This window comes from Cinclus cinclus, chromosome 3, assembly GCF_963662255.1.
Source record: "Cinclus cinclus chromosome 3, bCinCin1.1, whole genome shotgun sequence".
In the NCBI taxonomy this organism is placed as follows: domain Eukaryota; kingdom Metazoa; phylum Chordata; class Aves; order Passeriformes; family Cinclidae; genus Cinclus; species Cinclus cinclus.
This window is the reverse complement of record NC_085048.1, coordinates 117,050,264-117,071,249: the sequence shown is the minus strand read 5'-3', so window position 1 is coordinate 117,071,249 and position 20,986 is coordinate 117,050,264. Positions and strand designations below refer to the sequence as shown.

At 50.4% G+C, this 20,986-nt stretch overlaps 2 protein-coding genes across 2 annotated transcripts in view; both read right to left on the bottom strand.

Moving 5' to 3' along the window:
- Window positions 1-1,928, bottom strand: INSM1 (INSM transcriptional repressor 1). Its single transcript, XM_062489517.1, is given in 2 exon segments — window positions 1-1,862; window positions 1,865-1,928. Coding segments are annotated over 2 exon segments (1,428 nt in total). The 3' UTR covers window positions 1-498.
- Window positions 1,929-6,055: 4,127 nt separating this feature from the next.
- Window positions 6,056-20,986, bottom strand: part of CFAP61 (cilia and flagella associated protein 61) — a 75,853-nt gene continuing 60,922 nt past the window's right edge. Inside the window, 5 exon segments of the mRNA XM_062489516.1 lie at window positions 6,056-6,155; window positions 6,157-6,378; window positions 17,922-18,127; window positions 19,824-19,915; window positions 20,140-20,467. Coding sequence (XP_062345500.1) covers window positions 6,056-6,155; window positions 6,157-6,378; window positions 17,922-18,127; window positions 19,824-19,915; window positions 20,140-20,467 — 948 coding nt within the window.

The window sequence follows — 20,986 nt, the reverse complement described above, 5'->3', positions numbered from 1 at the left end:
ACAGTGAAATGGCAGGCGGGGAGACAAAAAAAGCACATTAGAATATCTGCAATCAAATAATATCAATCTTCATAATTAATATAAATAAATAACGAATAAATAACATAATTACTCAAAACAACATATACAGATAGACAACTCATGAACTACCTTAGTAAGGGCAAAACGAACAGAAACAGAAAGTTGGCATGTCACAGTTAAGGCAGTTTCTACAGCATTTTCTGGAGACCATCAACAGCAGAGTCAAGGCATTTGTGGCTACACTAAAGGAAACGCTTGTTTCTCTCGAGCAGTTTGATCTGTTCACATCGATAAAAACCAGAGCAAAGGAACAAAATGTTTAAAAAATTAAAAAATAAAAAAAAAAGATAAAAGAAGAGAGAGACCCCGGGAAGGTAAGTGTAAAGCCAGATTCCAGCAGGTCACAAGCCGTATTAAAGCTAATCGTGTGGCGGCCCCGGGGGAGCAGCGCGGGGCGGCGGGGAAGGCACGGGCGGCTCAGCAGGCGGGGCGCAGCGGCACCTGGAGCAGGATGACCTGCCGGTTCTCCGAGGGGTGGCACTTGTTGATGTGCCGGGTGAGGCCGGGAGAGCTGTAGAAGGTGGCCGGGCAGTACTTGCAGGGGAAGACCTGGGCGGCGTGCAGAAGGCGCAGGTGCCGCTCCTGGCTGCTCTTGCTGGGGAAGGTCTCCCCGCAGACGGGGCAGAGGCGGCACTCGGCGGCAGGCAGCTCCTCGGTGCTGGGCTCCGGGGCCGGTGCGGGTGCCGGGGCTGGCGTGGGTGCGGGTGCGGCATGCCCCAGCAGGTGCTTGCGCAGGTAGGCTTGCCGGCGGAACCGCTTGGCGCAGCGGGGACACTCGAAGAGCCCCTCCTCGGAGCCCGCCTCCGAGGCTCCGCCAGGGCTCGGCGTGTCCCGGTCGCTGCCGCTGCCGCCGCTCGCCTCCTTCGGCGTCTCCTCCGTCGGGGCCGGGCTCGGGCCCGCGGCCGGTGCTCGGCCCGCCTCGGGGCCGCTCTTGGTGGCGGGCGGACGCGGTTTGTGCCAGCGGCGGTGGGAGGCGAGGTTGGCGGGGCAGGAGAAGACCTTGTCGCACTCGGGGCAGCGGTACTCCACCCGGACGATGCGGGAGCAGCGGTGCTGAGCCAGCGCGAAGGGGTCCCCGTACTCCTCCTTGCAGAGCTGGCAGATGAACTCGCCGAGCGGACGGGCGCAGCCGCTCCGCGCCTTGGCCGGCGCCTCTACCGGGCCCTCCTTGATGCGCAGCCCCAGCACGGGCGAGGTGGTCACTTCGTCCTCGAAGGTCAGCTTGCGGATCGCCTTCGTCTTCTTGCCCGACGAAGCCTTCTGCCGCCCGGGTTCGGACGCGCCCGGCGGGCGCTTGGCGGGCAGCGGGCGGCCCGAAGCGGGCGGCGCGGGAGGCACGGGGGCTCCACCGGGGCCGGGGTGGGCGGCGGGCGGTTCGGCGTGGCCAGCAGCGGCCCATAGCTTGAGGTCAGCCGGGGCGAAGAGGATCGGGTCCATGGTGCCGGGCACGGCCGGTGCGGGGAAGGACTCGGCCGAGACGGGAGAGCCCAGGCTGAAGCCGCGCTCCAGGTACTTGTCCCTGCTGACGGGCCGCGTGGGGCTGTACAGCGCCTGCACGGCGGCATCGGGGGTCCCGAACGGCACCGGCGGCGGCGAGTCCCGCGGCGGGGGCGGCGGCGCGGCGGGGCAGGTAGGCGGCGGGGCGGCGCCGGCGGGGAGCGGCGGGCCGGCGGCGGCCTCGCGGCAGCAGCGCGGCCGGTACGACACAGGGGTGGGCCGCCGGCTGCGCTTCACCAGGAAGCCCCGGGGCATCTTCGCGCCGGCTCCGGGCCGGCGGCGGCCGCGGCAGAGGCTCCTCGCTCTGCCCGCGGCGCGGCCGCCGCCGCCTTTAAGCGGGCCGGGGCCATTGTTCGGGCCGGCGGCGGCGGGACGGGCCAATCAGCGGCGGCGGCGGCGGCGCGGCCGCACCTGAGCCCGGACCGGCACACGCCCGGCCCCGCCCCCGCCCGCCCCGCGCCGCCCGCCCGGCACGCGCGGCCTTTGTGTGCCGCCCCCCGCTCGGCGGCGGGGCCGGCACCGAGCGCTGTTCTCAGGCCGGCCGCGGCCGCGCCGCCGGGGAGCTCGGTACGGAGCACCGTCCGCTCTGGGCGGGCGGACTGCGCGTGCGGAGGCGGCCGGCACCGGGGTGCCGGGAGAGGGGGAGCTCGTCGCAGGTGGCGGCACAGAGGGGAGCGGGGCTGCCCGCCGGCGGCAGCAGGTGGCCAACGACGGGTCAGCCCGAGCGGGAGGAATATCGAACGGGTCATCGGGGCCCGGCCGAGGCCGGCAACCCCTGCGAACGGAACAACTCCGCGCTGCTGCGGGGCCGGGGCAGGCGGAGCCACAGCCCCGGCGCGGTGCTAACGGAACCTGTTACTCTAACCCTAACGGCTACGGCCCGATTCCCGGAACAGGCAGGGACGGCGACGATAACCCTCGGTTTCAGAGCCCGAAACGCTGCGCGGCGGGGGACGGGCAGAGGGTCCCCGTTCCCCGCGCTCCCGCACCGCCGTGGACGCGGCAGGTGCGGGCCGACGGGGAGAGCCGCGGCCCCGCTCCCGCAGCCCTTTGTCCGCGGCGGCGCGCGGGGCCGCCCGCAGGTGGCGGGACCGGGGGCGCGTGCGGGCGGCGCCCTCCCCGCCCCCCGCCGGGCCCTTTGTGGGGGGCGCGGGGCACGCGGGCGGCACGCGAGCGAGCGGCCCCCCCGCACGCGCCTTTGTGCGCGCCATTAGCATAAAGCTGCGCGACCCTCGGCACAAAGGGCGGCGGGCGGGGGGCCCCGCTCCCCCGGACACCCCCCCGCCAGGCCGGCCCGGGCGGCGGGGGGGGGTCGGGGGGCCGCCCCGCCCGCCCGGTGGGACAGGCGTGCGGCGGGGCGGGGCGGGCGGCCCGCGGCGCATTAGCATACAGCTGCGGGCACGCGCCGCGGCCCCCCCGCCGCGGCTGCGCACCGAGACCCCCAGTCACTGCCGGGGCTGCACACCGAGACCTCCAGTCACTGCCAGGTTTCACACCGAGACCCCCAGTCACTGCCGGGGCTGCACACCGAGACCTCCAGTCACTGCCAGGTTTCACACCGAGACCCCCAGTCACTGCCGGGGCTGCACACCGAGACCTCCAGTCACTGCCAGGTTTCACACCGAGACCCCCAGTCACTGCCGGGGCTGCACACCGAGACCTCCAGTCACTGCCAGGTTTCACACCGAGACCCCCAGTCACTGCCGGGGCTGCACACCGAGACCTCCAGTCACTGCCAGGTTTCACACCGAGACCCCCAGTCACTGCCGGGGCTGCGCACCCAGACCCCCAATCACTGCCAGGTTTCACACCGAGACCCCCAGTCACTGACGGGGCTGCACACCCAGACCCCAGTCACTGCCAGGTTTCACACCCAGACCCCAGTCACTGCCGGGGCTGCACGCCCAGAACCCAAATCACTGCCGGGGCTGCACATCGAGACCCCCAGTCATTGCCAGGTTTCACACCGAGACCCCCAATCACTGCCGGGGCTGCACATCGAGACCCCCCAGTCACTGCCAGGTTTCACACCCAGACCCCCAGTCACTGCCGGGGCTGCACATCGAGACGCCCACCACTGATCACTGCCGGGGCTGCACACTGAGATCCCCCCCTCAGGGCTGCACGGCCCCAGACCCCGTTGCCGTGTCTGTCTCACCTGCAGCCGGCGGTCTGTAGGGGTCGGTCTCAGCGTACATGGGCAGCTGGGCGCGGTGGTGGCGCAGGTAGCGCAGCACGGGCTCCCAAAGCGACGGCGGGCCGGGTTTGCGCTCCGGGCGCTGCTCGGTGGCCGGGGACTGGCCGGGCACCTGCGGGACAGAACTGTCAGACGCACACAGCACGGGACTCGGGGCACACCCCGCAGACACGGAGAGCCCAGCAGGGCCCCAAAACGCCCTGAAAAGGTGTCGGGGCTGGGACCCGGGGGGCAGTGCGTCACGGAGGGGGGCTCACACTGGTGGCACCGAGTGCACCCTGGGGCCGGTGGTGCTCGACTGCTTGTTCACCTCTCCCTCACAAGCGAGCGGCCACAGGTGCAAGGGTCGTGCGGAACAAACCCGTGTGGAACCCCCGGCTGTCCCCACACGGCCTGTCGGGGGGGGGGGGGGGGGGGGGGGGGGGGGTTTGCCAGAGGAATTCCGCACTTCGCCCCCCTCCGTGTCCTATATTTACTGTGGCTTTGAACCGAGTCTCGGCACAGCCCAGCTGCAGCCGGAGCACCAGGCCATTATTCCTGCCGGACGACAAGTTCTGTTCCGGAAGGTCTGGCGCGGCACGTGTGCCCCCGGCGTGCGGCAGCATCCAGCAGCTGATGGAGGTGCAGCCCCCAGCCCTGCCATCTGCATGTTTGCACAAACACATGGCTGCGATCCCCGAGGGGTAAACACACCCCATGCTGCCAGGGCAGCCTCGGGTGACAATTTCAACACAGGCTAAACGCAGGGCCCCTGTCCCCAGAACAGAACTGGCTTTTCTGTGCACTTAGCACTTCTATTAGCAAACATTTCTGTAAATATTACCCCTATTTCAGGACACTGATTGCCACTTTCTCTGGAAACCAACCAGAAATAAGCCCAAAGCTCTTAAACATCTTTCCCTCATTTCTACACTTAATTAGTGATTTTTCTGCATGCTGAAACGAGCTAGAATATGAGCAACAGGAGGCAAAGATAGTAGGTCTCACACTTCACATAGAAATACAACTAGTCCTGAGGCACTAAAGAGATATTCCATGAGCACATGGTACCTACTCTGGATCTGGCAATGTGCCCAGAAGGAACACCCAGTGAAAACATAAATGGTGACATTTAGTAAATATAGTTAAAATCACTTTTAGTGAATACAGTTAAAATCAGGCGGGGGGGGGAACACCCCAAAATGCCAAATCTTCAGTGAGATGTAGATACCATCACTTATGCCCATTGAAGCAATCCTGACTCACACAGAACTGTTTCCAGTCCATGCAGGGAGACTCTCTGTGTCAGGACTGCTGCCACAAAGACAGGGTAAGGCAAGTGAGTCCTTCATTTGTAGGGCACAAATTTCTTTCTCTCTCAAGTTGTGCACACTTGCAGCGTAAGAAATACATTTGAATGATGGCAAGAAAAACACATCAGGCCCCTCATTCTGCACAGAATTTAATTTTGCAGTCTTTTATAGAGGTCTTCCAAGAGAACCCAAATTAAACTGCACCAAGGCCCTTTCCGAGTCAGGACAACAGGAGGCAAATTGTTCTGAGCCCTTCGGGGAGGAGGCAGGTCTGAGCACATGTGGCTGCAGCTGGGACATGGCAGCACTGGGTCCTGGAGATGGGTGGGTCATGGACACCACAACCTCCCTTCCTCCTGCCACTCTGCCTCCGTTTACACCCAATTCTGTTCATTTCCCACACAGCTAAAATCTCTGTAAGCACATGTTTAAAGCCCAGTGCCACTATCTGGAGTGGATGGGGTTAAAGAAAGGCAGAAGCACTGTGAGCAGAGGCAGGGTGAACTGGTCTCAGCTAGTGGGTTGGAAGCATCGAGATCCGACCACAAACTCTGACTGGGATCAGCCAGAGGTTTCTCAGGAGGTGGGGAAGGCAGCTCTGGGGGCTGCTGGACACCTGCTGTTGTTATTCACTCTCCCCACAGAGCACAGTGACTTTGGATTTTGGGCAGGCACTTTGAGGCTGCTGATGCTTTACGCCTCTGTCTATGGTGCTAGCGCCAAAGCTGCAAACAGCATTAGCAAACATTTCAATTTCACCCTTATTCAGGAAATCCACTTATCACTGAAAAAGCCAGTTGCTTTCACCCTTTGGACTACAAAAGCCATTTTCCGTGGGTTAAGTGTTGAAAAACCTATCCACAGGCTCAGCTGAGACAGGTGTAGGATGGCCCATAGCATGTTCCTATTAGGGAACAATCCTAAACTCAAGGGGATACTTGGACAAGCCAGGCTCCAGATTCCACTGGGCACTTGTACTAAACTGCAGCTATAATGCAAAAATGCAGCGAAGGACAACAAAGCGAGTTCAAGTTGTACAGGCAGATTTGAGAATATGCCCAAACAAGAAAACTGAACACTGTGCTGTGCTCAGGCTTCCCCAAAGAGAGAGGCAAACAGAAACATATAGCTTCAGGATAAAGATGGGAGAAGAAACCGAAGTGAACAACACTAACAAATTACCTAAATAATAAAATGCACTCACCAGTTGTTTTTCTTACCTGTTCTGACATCAGGGTTTGGCGCAGTTCCTTCTGCAGATCAATAAACCGATCGTGATAGATGGCCATGGACCAAGGTTCCCTGAAGTAGCTGGGTAAAAAAGAAGAAATTTAGTTATCTTGTGAACCTCTCATTAACCACTAATAAAGTATTTACCTGCTTTTTTGCCTTTATAAATTACAGTTCTGGACCCATCATGATCGTTTGTTCATAAAATGCCTCCTTGTAACAGCGTGGTCAATCAATTCTTTTAATGGATGTTCCTGATGTACAGCCAGCTTCAGTAATTACATTTAAAGTGGCTTAATTCAGAGCTGTGGCAAGACCCAGTGAAGAATCCTGATTTTATCAGAATTTAAAAGCCTGAAGACCTGTAAAGAACGGTGTCTCCATTATCTGTCCTCATTTGAGAAAAGCAGATTGCAGGATTAACTGAACTGCTGCATAAACAAATTAAATTTGTGTAGACAATGACACAAATGTTGTTCATCATTAAGGTTTCTGGATTAAAAAAAGCCAGAAAAACAGGCCACCACAGCGCTGCAATATGTTCCTTGCACTAGTGTGATGACGCTAAATTGAACTGACTCTAGGAGGAAGCTCTTGTAACTTTTTCTTTCAGTGACAGCATTCACAGCAGCATTCTTCCATGAAAAAGGAGGAAAAGGATGGAGAGGACTGCTCCCTACAGCACCTCATGGCTGTAAATATAACCGGGGCCAGCCAGATGACAAAGCTGTGATTTACTTCTCTTTATAATGGAAGATAATTTTTACAGCTCGGGTGAGATGCTCCAAGTGTAATTCTTGTTAATGCTTGCCACAGTCAGGAGGTGTCCCGTGCTTATCCCCATAATGACCGAGCAGATGTCGTCAGCAGGCTCACCCGGGAGCTTGGGACAGGGGGGCATTTGTGTGGCTGCCACCAGCACTCACGCCTTGGGAATGGCAGCAGGACCCTGGCACTGCCCTCAGGAGCACAGGAATCTTCTCACCTGGTTCAGCCGTGTGGCCTTTACGTGAGCACCTGCATAAGGCAACTTAAACACGCTACACAGATTTAACAATCCTGAGATACCCATCCACAGAAAACTAATGTGCTGTTTCCTCTCTGCAGATTTTACTTCCTCCATGAGAACGGCAGCATTTCCCCCCTCTTGCTCTGAAACACACCTCAGCTCTCCCTCACACCCATTAAAATGCTCTGTGCACCTGGCACAGCTTGGCTGGATGTCCATGTGCTTGACCCCTCTCTGCGCTAGTACCCCCACTGCCCTCTGTGTGCCAGGCCGGCTGGGGCTGCCTCTCAGAATCTGCACGGTCTCCAGCACAGCAGGACTCTCTTCCATAGACCTTTCCACAGTATAAATATTTATGGACACCATTCCAAGCACCAGATCCTTGCTGAAGCAAGTGCTGCCCAGCCCAGGAGTTACCGGGACTGACACTTGCCTGCTCATTTGGACATGCAGGTTAGAAAGGATGAGCTCAGCTTTAAGGATCCTTGTTTCAGTAACTGCACAGCCCAAAGATGTGCAGGGAGCTGGAGAAAAACACAATATTGCACAATATTTAAAAGCCCTTCAATTTCAGAAGAAAAACCCTACCCAACACAAACCTTTGATACAAACAACACAAACACTGTTGATAATAAACAGCAAAGAGAGAAAGGAAGGTGCTACACAAGAATACACTAAGGTAATTAAGGAGTCTGTTTTTACAGGTATGTTGTGGTAAAAGGCACGTTCCACTGGCCAAATGTTTTGTCTTCAAACTGGCATCTTAATTTTGACTATATAACCCTGAGCAGATGATTTCCTCTCTCAACTGATATGTAACCTTCCAAACTGCCTTACCTCAGTTTAGGGGCTCACCTGCCTCACTGAGGTGTTGCACTTAATGCTCTTTTTAAGTGTTTCAGGGGTGCTATATATTCCTGGTATTGTTACCAGCTCCATCTATTACCACAACTTTAACTTGTTAACTTGTTTTTAATTTGTCAATATCCACAGATTTGGAGCTCAAAACCTAAAATGTGACACCCAGTTTGGAATCTTTAATACAAATAAAACGCCAGTTTTTGGGGAGCAGAGAATGTCTTGTCCATATTTTCTAGACAGCCAGCCGGAAGGAGCTCCCAGTAACCTACATTTACTCCCAGACTTCCTTCCCTTCACCTAAAGAACACCAAGGGCCATTGGGAGATTCAGCTCACACAAACAATTCACTTTCTTTGCCAGCTCTGTACTTTCATCTATTTATCTTTTCAGTTTGAATCACCTTTCTCAGGGGGAACATGTGGGTTTTGACAGAACAGCTCTACATATGGTTGCTAAAGGGATGCTTAATGATGAAAAACCCGTTTGAAACCAACAAGTTGACTTTCTGAGGCTCATTCTGAATTTTATTACCACTTCAGCAGCAGTCCCTCAGGGCAAGCCGTGGAAGGCTTCAAAGTATAAAGCTCTTCAGCGTAGGAGATGGAGCTGGCACGCTCCCAACAGGGGCTCAGCAGCTCCTCCGCTATCACGAGAACGGCATCTGCCACATGTGTCTGCACCATTTAGCCTTTCAGAACCTGCCCGAGTGCTCAGGCTAAATCTGTACAAGATGAGAGTGTCTGCCAGGAGCAGAACGGATGTGCAAACTTGGTCACTGGCTAGCGGGGATCCCTGCTGGAAGCCTTTGTGGCGGCAGCAGCCATGGAGGGAAGCATTTGTGATGGGTGGGATGGAATGGGCTCCTGCAGAAGAAAATGAACATCATCCTTGGCGTTGCTAAGGAGCTGGTCTCACCTTTCAGAGACAAACATTTCAAGTCTGTTCTGCCTCATTTGTGAGGCGTAGCCTACATTAGATGAGAGGTGAGGAGGAAGGAAATATTTAGTGGTGTCCTGTACAGAAGGCACAGAATCCTTCCCTTTGCAAGAGATATAAATAAAATGGACAGAGCTGAGCACTGCTAGCAAGCAAAAATTAAGTGTACACATGGCTGTCCATCTGACAGCTGCTTAGATTTATTCTTCATGTCATTTGCAGGAATACACCACGTTTGGAAAAGAAGCCTCTGCCCCTGTGGAAGATGGTTCTGTGTCCTGGCACCAAGGACCCAACAGTGACCTGCCATCTGAGTCAGGTCTGGTGGCACAGGGTATAGCACTGGCAGCAAGGTGTGAAGCCAGAAAATCTCAAAAACTGAATGAAAAACCTTCAAAATAAGACTCTTGTTTTGTACAAGGATGAAACAAAAAGCAAGTCATAAAGATAAAATAAGAGATGAATAATTTCAGCTCTGTGGTATATCCCCTACCTGCAGGTGAGTTTGTCCATGCCAAATGTCCCGTGCTCTGGCCCAGGGTCTAGTTCCAGGGATCAATCCCTGACACCCGAGCTACGCCTGTGCTCCGGTGCCTCCTTGCTGCAAGGAGGCTGGGATGAGGAGGGGATTTTTCACTGCTCAAAGGGCAGGTGGCACCTTGTGATGATGCCCTTGAAAAACCCCTCTGCAGACTGGCATGTCAGTGGCTACAGGTTTGGAAGATGATGCGTCTGTGGCTGTTCTGTGCTACTCAGAACTTGCATGGAAACAACCCAAATTCGACTCCTCGCATCCCTCCTACCCCTGCTCTTCCACCAACACACACACACTCGAGGGAAGTTCAGAAACACTGACAGCCCATGTGGGTTGAATCTGCAGCTCTCAGTAAATGTCTCTAAGCAATCCTGAATACAGATCTCTTGAAGTCTCACTTGTTTCTTCCCAAAGCCATCCCGAGGCACCTGCTCACTGCCCTCTGCACCATTAAGCCTGGTGGCCCTCTAGTGCCTCTGAGCACCAGCACTGAGAGCACACACAGAGCAGCACCATGGCTTTCAGTAAACAATACAAGCAGAGTCACCGATCAACTTCATCTCCTGGTAATCTCTAAGGACTGGAGAGTCTCCTTTCCTTTCTGTACCTTCCCAACAACATGTACAACATGGGGAATTTTTGAGATAGACCTTCACTTTCCTACGTTGAAATTTATTTTCTAAGAAGAAATGTAATGCTTGAAATGCAAAATTCTCCAGTCTGTACCACCTTCATGTGGAAGATACTCTGTCCCTTCCCAAATCCTCAGAGCTCAGGACATACAAAGTCATTCTCCAGCACATGTGGGTGACTCTGGTGGACTGTGGAAGTTGAGTCTCTCGGTGGTGCCTTTGGCACACGATGGCCAAAGCCCCCCAGTGCAGGGATGCTTCTGCTGAGAGCCCAGCCAGGCAGAGAGAGGCTGCTGCTCACACATCCCAGGAACCACCCCAGGAGAACAAGCACAGAGGGGATGGAAGCCATTCAGCGGACACGGGCTCAGGTGGAACAGAATTATGCCAGGAATGCCTACACAGAGCAGGGACTTCCACTTCTTAGGAGTGGGAAGAGTAAAGTACTGTGGAGGGATGGGATGCAATTGAGATGCAATGCAATTTCAATTTTCAGGCCAAACTGACAATACTTCCCAACCACAGCTTTCAGCTGAACAAAAGTCTATTCTCCAACACAAGCACACAAGATGGAGCAGCCCATCTTGCCAGGAAAATACAACATGTTGCTTTGAGAACAATATATGCACGTCTTTGAGACTCTTAATTACAAAGATATGGTAATACCAGCACAAAAGGTACAAAATATTTCCTGATATACCTTGGCTAACTGGACCAGGAATCATAGTATGCTAATTTAAAAACAATATAAATAAATGCTCCACAGAGCATTTTCTGCATTCATCTGACCAATAATTTCAAGAGACAGCTTGTTTACATAGGTAAAAAGCAAGACCAATTTGTGTAAAATCCCCTAGAGCACCACCTGAGAGCATTGTTCTTCAGCACAAAGGACATAACATATTCCCTGACCTGCCATTTCTTAACATTCACCTACAACAGCTGAACAGCAAATGTGAACCAACAACCTGTTTGTAGCAAGAAGGGTCTTACTTCCTTGCTCTGCAGTTCTGCTCCCCGAACACCTGCTTGTCCAGGCGCCTGAATATCTCCTGTTAAATTCAGTGATCCAGGACTTCGTTGCTGCTTTGACCTGGCAATGAGTGAAACCAACAGCCTTATGGACAACAAATCTTTTTGTGAACAGGTTCACAGAGTAACAACAGTGCTCACCAATTCACAGGCTGACATTTCTTCTGTCCCTTTTGAGAAGCAAATCCTGATAAGGAAGCCTGTGCTTTTTTTACCTCTTCTCACAGAACCTGCAATGTCCTGTCTTTGGAAGACGATGGTTTAAAACTCATGGTTTACAATCCCCTTTTAAAGATAGCTGCAACGGCAAACCAGAGCAAAGGACAACCGCTCTTGCAATTCCTGTTCTGGAAAAATGGCCACCAACTCCAGACCTCACTGAGGGTGATACTGCTCCTGCTGCAGGGACCTGCTGACGTCAGGGGGTGACACTGCACCACTTGCCAGCATCCTCCCCTCGAATACGCTGGTGATCCATCATGACTGATAAATCAGCTCCGTTTGCTGCAGTTTTAATATCCTGGAAATGTTACAGCACTGTACCCAGAGGCACCATCAGAAAGCAGATCCTGGTATTGAGATAAGACAGCCCTTTCCTGTTCTCCTAAGTGTCTTCAGGAGAGACTCTGTTATTTCAGCACTGGCATTTGGTAAAGTTTAGACACCTTAGTAGATCGTGGCAGTTGTGGTGTACTGACTCCCACTGAACTGCTCTCTGAACTTTCTAACCTCTGTGCTCTTTAAAACTGACAGAGAAGCACTGTTGTCTGTGCTCTCTCTATGACCATTTTGTGGCTGACCCTGAAATCAGGCTTACTGCATTTTCTTCACACAGTACTATTTCACACATAATGTATTACGGAAAATGATTTAAAGGACATTAAACTCGAGGCACAAAATCATCAAACAGGCTGTGTGCAAGGGTATGAATGCTTTTCTGCAATTGTTTATGGATTCAGAGCTCAATCATTCATAATGGTTTGCATAATTACTAATATGAATCAGCAAGGTTCGGCTGCAAATTAATGTGGTATGGTTCAGCTGATGAGCTTTAACTTACTAATTTGAACGTGGGGTTTCTTAGTAACATGGCTCTTCACTGGCAAGTTAGCTGCTCCTTTAAAACTCCATTACTAACTGGAAGTCTCCAGCCATTTGTATTGATTTGCTCTTAGAGCAGCTGTACCAGTGCACCGCGGGGTTAGCGGTTAATTCCGGGAGCGAAAACGCCGTTAGTGCTTTGATATCCCTTCAACGTGTTCCTCCTTCCTTACCCTCTCTCTTCAGCAAAAGCACACCCATTTCCCTCTAATTAGACTGCAGAATGTACAGAGCAGCACTAGTCCCTCTCAGTTATGCTCACTACCTGCTACAGTTCCTTTCTGATCTTTTTTAACCCTGCAGAAAAAAAACGTCTCGATGAACAAAAGCCTAAGGTGGAATCCCTCATATGGAATCCCAGTGTGCTAATGGTGTGGGATCCAGCAGATTCCAGAAAGCAGCAGGGCATTCTAGTGTTTCTCTTAACAAACAACCACTCTTAATTTCAGAAAGCCTGGGTTAAAACCAGCTTTTTATGTATCATGCATTTCATCTTTAAATAATCACTGATTATCGAGCCTGTAAGTAATGATGTTCTCTCTACCTTTTAACAATAAAGCTGAAAACATCAGTGTTGTTCTTTTTCTTAATGCATTTGTTATATTGTGAGCTGTATTAGCGCTGAGTCAATAAACAGTCCAGTGTGGTGTTTCTGTTTAACAGTCTCACTGAATGACACTGCTTAAGAGATCACCTTCAGCCTCATGTTAACAGCACCAGGATGTGGGAATTGAACTTCGGTGGAAAAAGATAAATGGTTACTTCAAAATAAATGAATGCTGTTTATGCATCTCAAAGCACTTCTGAGCATTTAGCTTGGATAGCCAATATGAAAATGCAATGTGAAAATAAGAGACAGGGTTTGAAGAGAGCAGCCAAGGAAACATCCGGATCTGTTATCCATGTTTACAGTTTCTGGGTGGATTTTCCAAAGCCTTTCAGGGAAAGGGAGCATGACTCCCTTCAAATATTCCTGCTGCATGTTTGGCAACCTCATGTTCTACAGCCTGTCAGTAGCCTGATGCACTTGAAACTGTGCCACTTTTTGTGACTGTCCTCAGGGTGCCCAGATTCTGGATGGCAGCACGCAGGCCTGCCAAGAACCACCTGGGATGGATCTCCACAGATCCATGCATAGATTGCCTGTTCCCTTCCTTAGTGAAAACTGAATCCTACCTGCATTCTGGCAGTGGGAAAAAAACATTCCTTTGTGACTACAGCTCACCTAAATCCCCTGTGCTTGTTGTCCCATGCACAAGTACTGCCATAAAACCCTCTCTCCCAGCTCCTTCTTGCCAAAGAGCCCTGGTCACGTCTTCTGGGGGCTTCTCCCCCCTCATGGTGCCCAAGAACCCTGTGCAGAGCAAGCAAATTGTCCAGTTTGACGACTCCTTAAAATGCTGGAAACAAAGCTATTGAAAAAAAAAAAAATAAAGTGGTTTTGAGCTCTGCCTGGATGACCACGCCTGTGAGGTTTCTCTGCTCATGCCTCACTAAAACATGGGCTGCCTTGGTGCACTGCTCCCCAGGCCTGAGCCTGTGCCCCTGCCCTGTGCTGCCCTCACCTCACTGCCACTGTTAGTGCCACATGACTGAGACACAACCAGCATCTTCTGCAGGTCCTGCCTGACAACAAGTTCATTAACACACAATTACAAAATCCCAAGTAATAGCCACTCACACCTCATTTGCGAAATAAGCTCCTTAAGTATTTTAGAAACTATTGGGTAGATTTTTATGCATTTATGTTAGATTTGATTATCATTAATGCCAAATGAAGCTCACATGAAGCACTTCTATGTCATATTAAAGGTGTGATGCCAGTGAGCATCCGTTTGGTTGCCAAGTATCAGGAGACCACTCTAATTATCTGTTTTGTACTTAAGATGCAGCAGAGGGAGATTCCACTGCTCCATGGACATGTTCCATAACTTGGCAACTGCCTTGCAGCTGCCTTCAGCTCAGGAAAACACAAAAGGGGGTCACTGGCTGGTTGCATTCCTCCTCTGCGAAGCAGTGTGGAGGACTGATGACCAGTAAATCTATAAACTTGAAAAGAAAAAAGCTTCAGACATCTCTCCCCACCCCTCTCTTCTACCTGCTGCTAGGGCAATAATAATGGAAATAATCTGAAGGCCTTCCAGCAAGTGAGGGGAGGCAGGAACATGGCATACAGCATGGGATCCCTTTCAGGGCACACCACTGGAATTTGCTTTCTTTTTCCTTCAAGAGAACACTCCCCTCAAGAAAGAGCCTTGCTCTTGGGGACTCAGATTCTAGCTGACTTTTTGAGATGAAGCCTGATGGGAAATGAATAAAAATTGCAGAAACTCCTCCCTGAAGTGGATTCCAAATCCAGTGAGTAATGCCAATCAACTCAAAGCTGATGAGACTTTGGTTCCTACGTTTTTTCCTGCCCTGGCATAGAAGAACTGCACTGTCAGGCCCCTCTGCTCAGGAATGCACTGGCTGCACGCCCAGGTGCAAGAAGAGCACCCACTGCATGGCATGAGGCAACTGGGAGGGAGAGGGAGGGAGGGCAATGTGTGCCCACTGCTTCACCTCCTCCAAGAGCCCACGTACTGAGGCAGAGCAGAGACCAAGCTTTCCTTTGGTTGTGGGTCAAGTCCTGCAGCCTGTAATCCTGCTGAACTCATACCCAAATCAATGAACTTTTCTCCAGACAAAAGGAAATGCTGTTTCTCTCATTATTCTCATTAGCTGTGGCTCCAGCAAGGGGTGACTTTGTCAAGTTTGCTGGATCTCAGGGGCCTGTTGTTAAAGCTAATTTGAGAATGGAACTGGCACATTCTGGCCAGGAAATCCGGTACCATGGGGTTAACTTTCAGCTCTTACACCAAACGCAAATCAGTGAGGAAATTCACTGCTAGGTGCAGTCTCTAATTATTTAAAAGATAATTTGCATGCTACACAGAAATAAATTAGCTCCCAGGTGACAGCTGTTCCACTGTGTCCATTCCTGGAACGAGATGCCATGCTGGGAAATCTAAATGCAGACCAAAAGATTAAATCACTGCACTTTCTTGCCTCATAGGAAGGCTCTTCCCAAAAGAGAGGCTTAAAGAAGAGAGGAGGGGAACAGATGTTTCAAACCGTCAAGTTTACAAACTTAACTAGCACACAGCATTTTCACAGTCTACATTTTCTTCTCACTAAGGGTACTTCAAATCTTGCCAGTGGATGCAAGTGTAACATGTACTAGTTTAAAAGGAAGGTTCTGAAAGCCAAAGAGAGGAACTCAGTCCTAGCATCAGGTTTGTGTTCATGTGGGATCCTTACAGACCACGTGAACAAGGCCCAAAACAGTTGCTCTTTTATCACACACACAGAAATCAGTGAATGCATTTTCCTATTCTGCACCAAAAGCTAAAAAGGCACCACTGTTTCTCTACATAAAAGCCTCAGGATAACTCACAAGAGATGCCAAATCATTTTTCAGTATAATGGTTTTCTAACAAACAGTCTTCTCGTGCCTTGATTTTAACAGTGCCTGTTGCACACCTGCACACACATGTATGCACCTTTTATGTGACACTGTACTGTGGGGATGTTGATGTGTTGCACATGTGATATATTATGAGAGCACATTACACTGCCAGACTTCCTCCTTTGCTCTCTGCCCTCCTGAAAGCAGCAAATTCCTGTGCCAGCTTGTGTGCCAGGACTGCTCCGTGGGGATGCCGGGCAATTTACCTGTTACACCTGCTGGAGAATGCTCCCTCCTCACAGGATGGACACGTGCAACAGGAAAACCAAGCTGGGATGAGTGGGAGTGTGTGTGCGTGTAAGTTCCACAAGAACCACACGAGCAAGGATTAAAGAGCAGCATATGTTCACTGCTGCAGAGCAACATATGGGATTTCATTCATATGACCAAAGAGCAAGTAGAGAAGGAACAAACCTAGCTAAAGATAAGGTAGAAAGAAAACTGAAAATGACTGGAGGCAATAAAACAACCAGATAAGAAAAACCTGGCAACTGTAATTCAGGAATTCTGCCACAGGCTAATGAGAGGTGAGATAAAATAATGAGGCAAAAGGTCCCAAACAACATCACTGTCTAACGGCTGTAAAAGATAAGTCCAAAATTAGTTCATCATCACTAATGAAGGAGAGCTGAAGGGATGTGAATGAGGCCCTGATACATGGTGTTCCTCTGTGCAGCACACCAGTGATCCCCTGGTCAAGGTTAGGAAAATACTGCTACTTGTGCTGCAGGCTGAAATCCCAAAGCAGGACAATTTATTCTTCCAGATGTTGCTGCTGGTGTGGAACTTGCTGGTGCACCTAACAAGTGGCCCTGACCACACCTCAGCATGGTTCACAGAAAAGGTGAGCTCACAATGTGTGTGCACACTGTAATGCCCCAAAAGGAACTGATGGTACCTTACCAAAACCTAAGGAGTTCTTTCGGTGCTCCAAATGTACAACCAGCACAAGCCACGACAAGGACAGGAATCACCTGCCTTTAAGAGATGTCTTGGCCCATCTCTCATGCACTTGTGTCACCCTCCCTCAGCTCCTCCTTAACACTCACTGACAGTGTGAACTTGACTTCTGCTGTGCCCCATTCCTCTCTTGTGAAACAGTGCCAACGTTTGCTATAAATCATAATCAAGCCCTATGGCAGCAATCATTCACAAGCATCTTCTGGACCACAGTACACCCTTCACAGCAAGCTTTTACAAACTGCTACCTAAATAACAGTGTTTAATCTGAAAATTTTGCTACCATTTGTGCCTCTCTTTTAATCACTTGTAAATAGAACAAAATCAAACCTGGAAATGTTTCAGGCACCACTATCAGCTTTGTATCACAATAGAAATGGATCATTTGTTCCTGAGCCTGGCTTTCTGTCTCTACCCAGCTGACTTCAGGCAGTACTTCACTACTCTATCAGTGACAGTTTGTGTTGCAAAGCACCATTTGTGAGGGATTCCTTCAAATGAAAACCAAAAGCAGTGAAACATTCTCTCAGAGGATATGGCACATGACTAGAACTAACCAGGCTCTTCAGTCCCTCTCACCAGATAAAAACAGGCAAGCAGTTAAGCATGACTATCACTGTTAGTTAAAATCTCTCTACAAACCCTCAGCTTAAAATGTTGATTCAAAGCAACAAAAAAGGACTTGTTTAAAAGCGACTTTTGAACACGAGTCTTCAGTAATAAAGGATTACCCAGGTTCAGCTTAATGATTAACCTACTGAACACTCTAAACAAAAGTGATAAAGATGCTGAAATGCTCATTCAGATGAAAGATAGTCAAGTAAAACATTGCTCCTCCTCTAAGCAAATCTCAGACACAGAGCTCTTCCCAGGGAGGTCTTCAGGACTTGCATTTTTACTGACAATTTTATTAGATAATGGAAAATACTTTAAAATCTTTTTTTCTACCTTCTGTTCCAAGGGAAAACAGCCAAAAGACAAAGCATAATAAGACTAACCTTACATGCTGCCAGAAGGTAGATTCTGTGCACAACAAAGGGCTCCTCTCACCTGTAGAGGTCTGTGAGCTGCCCGGCCCTCCAGCGGTAGAACAGGTCATTGAGCAGGCGCTCGTGCTGTCCGTACAAGCACATGTAGTTGGACACAGGGATGGGCTCCTTGCAAAAGCAGGTGATGCTGTCCACCATGTTGTATCTGCTGAAGTGCATCCTGAAGTAATTCCCGTGAGCAGCCTCCCCGGTCACAATCTCCGTCCCCTGGATCAGAAAGCACAGGGAAGCTGTGGAGAAGGAACAACGCCTGACCTGGCACATGGGGTCAGCGAGGGCTTCCAGCCCCTAGCTCTCACTGCTTCACACCCACAACCCCTCTGCTGAAATCCAGAGACACAGCAGGCCATGGGCACGTTGCTGTGGCTTGGATACAGATTTTCTGTGTGCTTTGGGTAGGTTACTGTCCACCCCACTGTGCACACCAGCCGGGTGCCACTGCAGACACCTGAGGGAACCCCGGCCCTCCGGCTGCGCTGGAAGCGTGACATTGGATCCACGGGGACCTGTGACCTCCTGGAGCAGCAGCTGGAATCAGAAGGGATGCCCTGGGGCATCCCAAACAACACTGGAGAGCTCTGTTTGGGGAGCTCAATTGAACTCTGTTCAGCCTCCTTTATGACACAGAGCACACACCTGGCATATCACATTTGCTGTCAATAAAAGAACATCAGTGTTGGATATTCATGCTCAAACTGTAGCGTTTAGCTGCAGCTACTTAAATCAATCACTTAGACAAAAATGTAAAAATTTGCTTCAAATCTCTCATTGCATTGGGATGATCAGATAGCTTGAAGCTATTTTTTCCAGCTGTATTCCTGTCACAGTTTTTTACACTTCAACAACCTGTTGCTAGGCTACAGGAACCTTTAGTGTTTCCACATCTAAGCTAGTACCTTTCACTAGCTTCTCTTCTTTCTTAGAAAATTCTTTAGGATTTACACGAAGTTTCTGGAGTGGCTTTAAAAAATATGGCCCCTTTTCAGGTAATCAGCAGGTAATCAGAGTGGCAGCAAAAGAATTCCGATTATATTCTAGCAAACTGGAGTAACCAAACCAACTCCTCTCTCTGGTAGTCCTTTCTGCTCTCCACTACATGCTGCTCTGGATGGTTCATCCTGGATCTGAAAAGCAAGGTGAGCCACACTTTGATTCCTCTCCCTAAACCATTTTCTTTTTCAAAGGCTCACTTGTTTCATTGCCGTTCAGGTTTTAAAATCAACACTGAAGTAGCTTTTAAAGAGCTGCTTTTTAAATCAACTGCAAAAATGGGCTTGATGCAGAAATTCCCAAGGAAAAAGGGACAATCTCTGTGAAAGAGGATCTTGCCTAGGTGGAAAGTCATCTCTGGCTTTAAAAGACATTAATCTAGTCCTTTTCTTGCCTCAAGTCAGGTTCTCCAGTAAGAAAGACACCTCCTTGTTTGTATCCTGGAGACATGGAGCCCAGAATGGGGAGTGCTTCCCCATGCCCTGTTCCAAGACAACTCTCACAGCTGCAGGACTTGCTATTTCCTAGCAGCACAGAGCATCTCATCCACGATACTTCCTGCTCTTTTAAAAATCTGTTGAATTTCCCTGCCAGACTGGCATCATCTGTATGCACTCACAGCACCATACTGCAGGGAGCAGAGAGGCTCATCACAAAGACTGAAAGCATGAAATCCTGCTGATACTGTCCTGTGTCCTCTGCATGGAAACCAGGCATCTTTGGAGAAAGCCAAATACCAGGAAGAATGGAAATGAACACCCAAGAGGTTTGGCTGGTTTTGTGACTGCTCCTGGTTCTCTCTCCAGCTGTACCTGGTGTGTACAGTGCCTCCACACCCAGATGCCCTAAACAGGAACATCCTTTCAAACAAACAGGGGGGACAAAACAAGAAGGGTTCCATTATTTAACTTACAAGATCGCATGGGTCACGTTCTACATCCAAGGGCATGGGGATTCCAGGCTTGGAAATGTGCAAGTAGTTATAACCTCCAGGAAGAACACCAGCTGCCATAAATGAAAACACAAGATTTATTAAGTCATTAACAATGAAGAAAATAATGCATTTGTTTGTCCTTCTTCTGCCATCATCTTTTTCCAGTACATAGGGAGCCTTGAGTGCTGTACTGCCATGAGGTGGCACCTGAAGTGAGATGGGCCTGCCTGTACTAGAGAAGAGCAGAAACACCCAAGAGGGGCCAGAAGCGTGACAGAAATCCAGCTGGACATACCCTGAACTTTGCACTTTCTGTACACAGGGATGAGTCTGTCTGAGCCTTCTGGTGGCTCAGAACTGGGCTGAGGGGTTGGATCAAAGAGACTCAGCATGGAAGCAGCAAGCTCAAAGCCAATCTCCTTGGAGTTGAAGTTGCTGTGTGTCACATCATCCCTGAAGTATCTCCTGGAGAACTTTGTCAGAGGACCTGCAGCCCTGATGCTGGTGTCATTGGTGTGGAATCTGGCATCAATCACAACTCTTCCGTCAAAAACAAGGCACGCATCACTGATGGCCTTAAAGGTTTCATAATCCAGTGTCCTGTAGGCAAAGCTAAAAAATGCCTAAAAAGAGATGCAAATAAGTGAAGATAATTGTATATTACTTACTGGCTGATTTCGTAAATCAAACCCCAGACTTTATTCTGAATGTTATTTTTAAAAACGAGAATGTGAAATACAGTGTCATTTTAGCAACACTGTCACAGTAGAGAGATCCCTCTCATCCAGCATTACAACTACCAAAGATAAAACTAGGACAGCAGAAAGGAGAATTACTAAAGTAGACTCATCTGTTTCTGGTTATTAGATAGTTTAAAAATGGCAACATTTGCCACATCAAACAGCCTGAGTGTCTCTGCATACTTTCTGTGTTAGTCCAATCATGGAACATTGACCTGAACCTTCTGTGAAGTTTGTTTTCTTTCAAATGCTCGAGCCAACTTGAAACCTCAAGGAACAGAAAAACACAACGTATTTGGAAATTAGCAGGATAATTGTGCATTACAAGTGTTTTCCCAAATGTTGAGCCTGTTTACCAACACAGTTACTTTGGCTAACTGGCACAGAGACAGTCAATGAAAT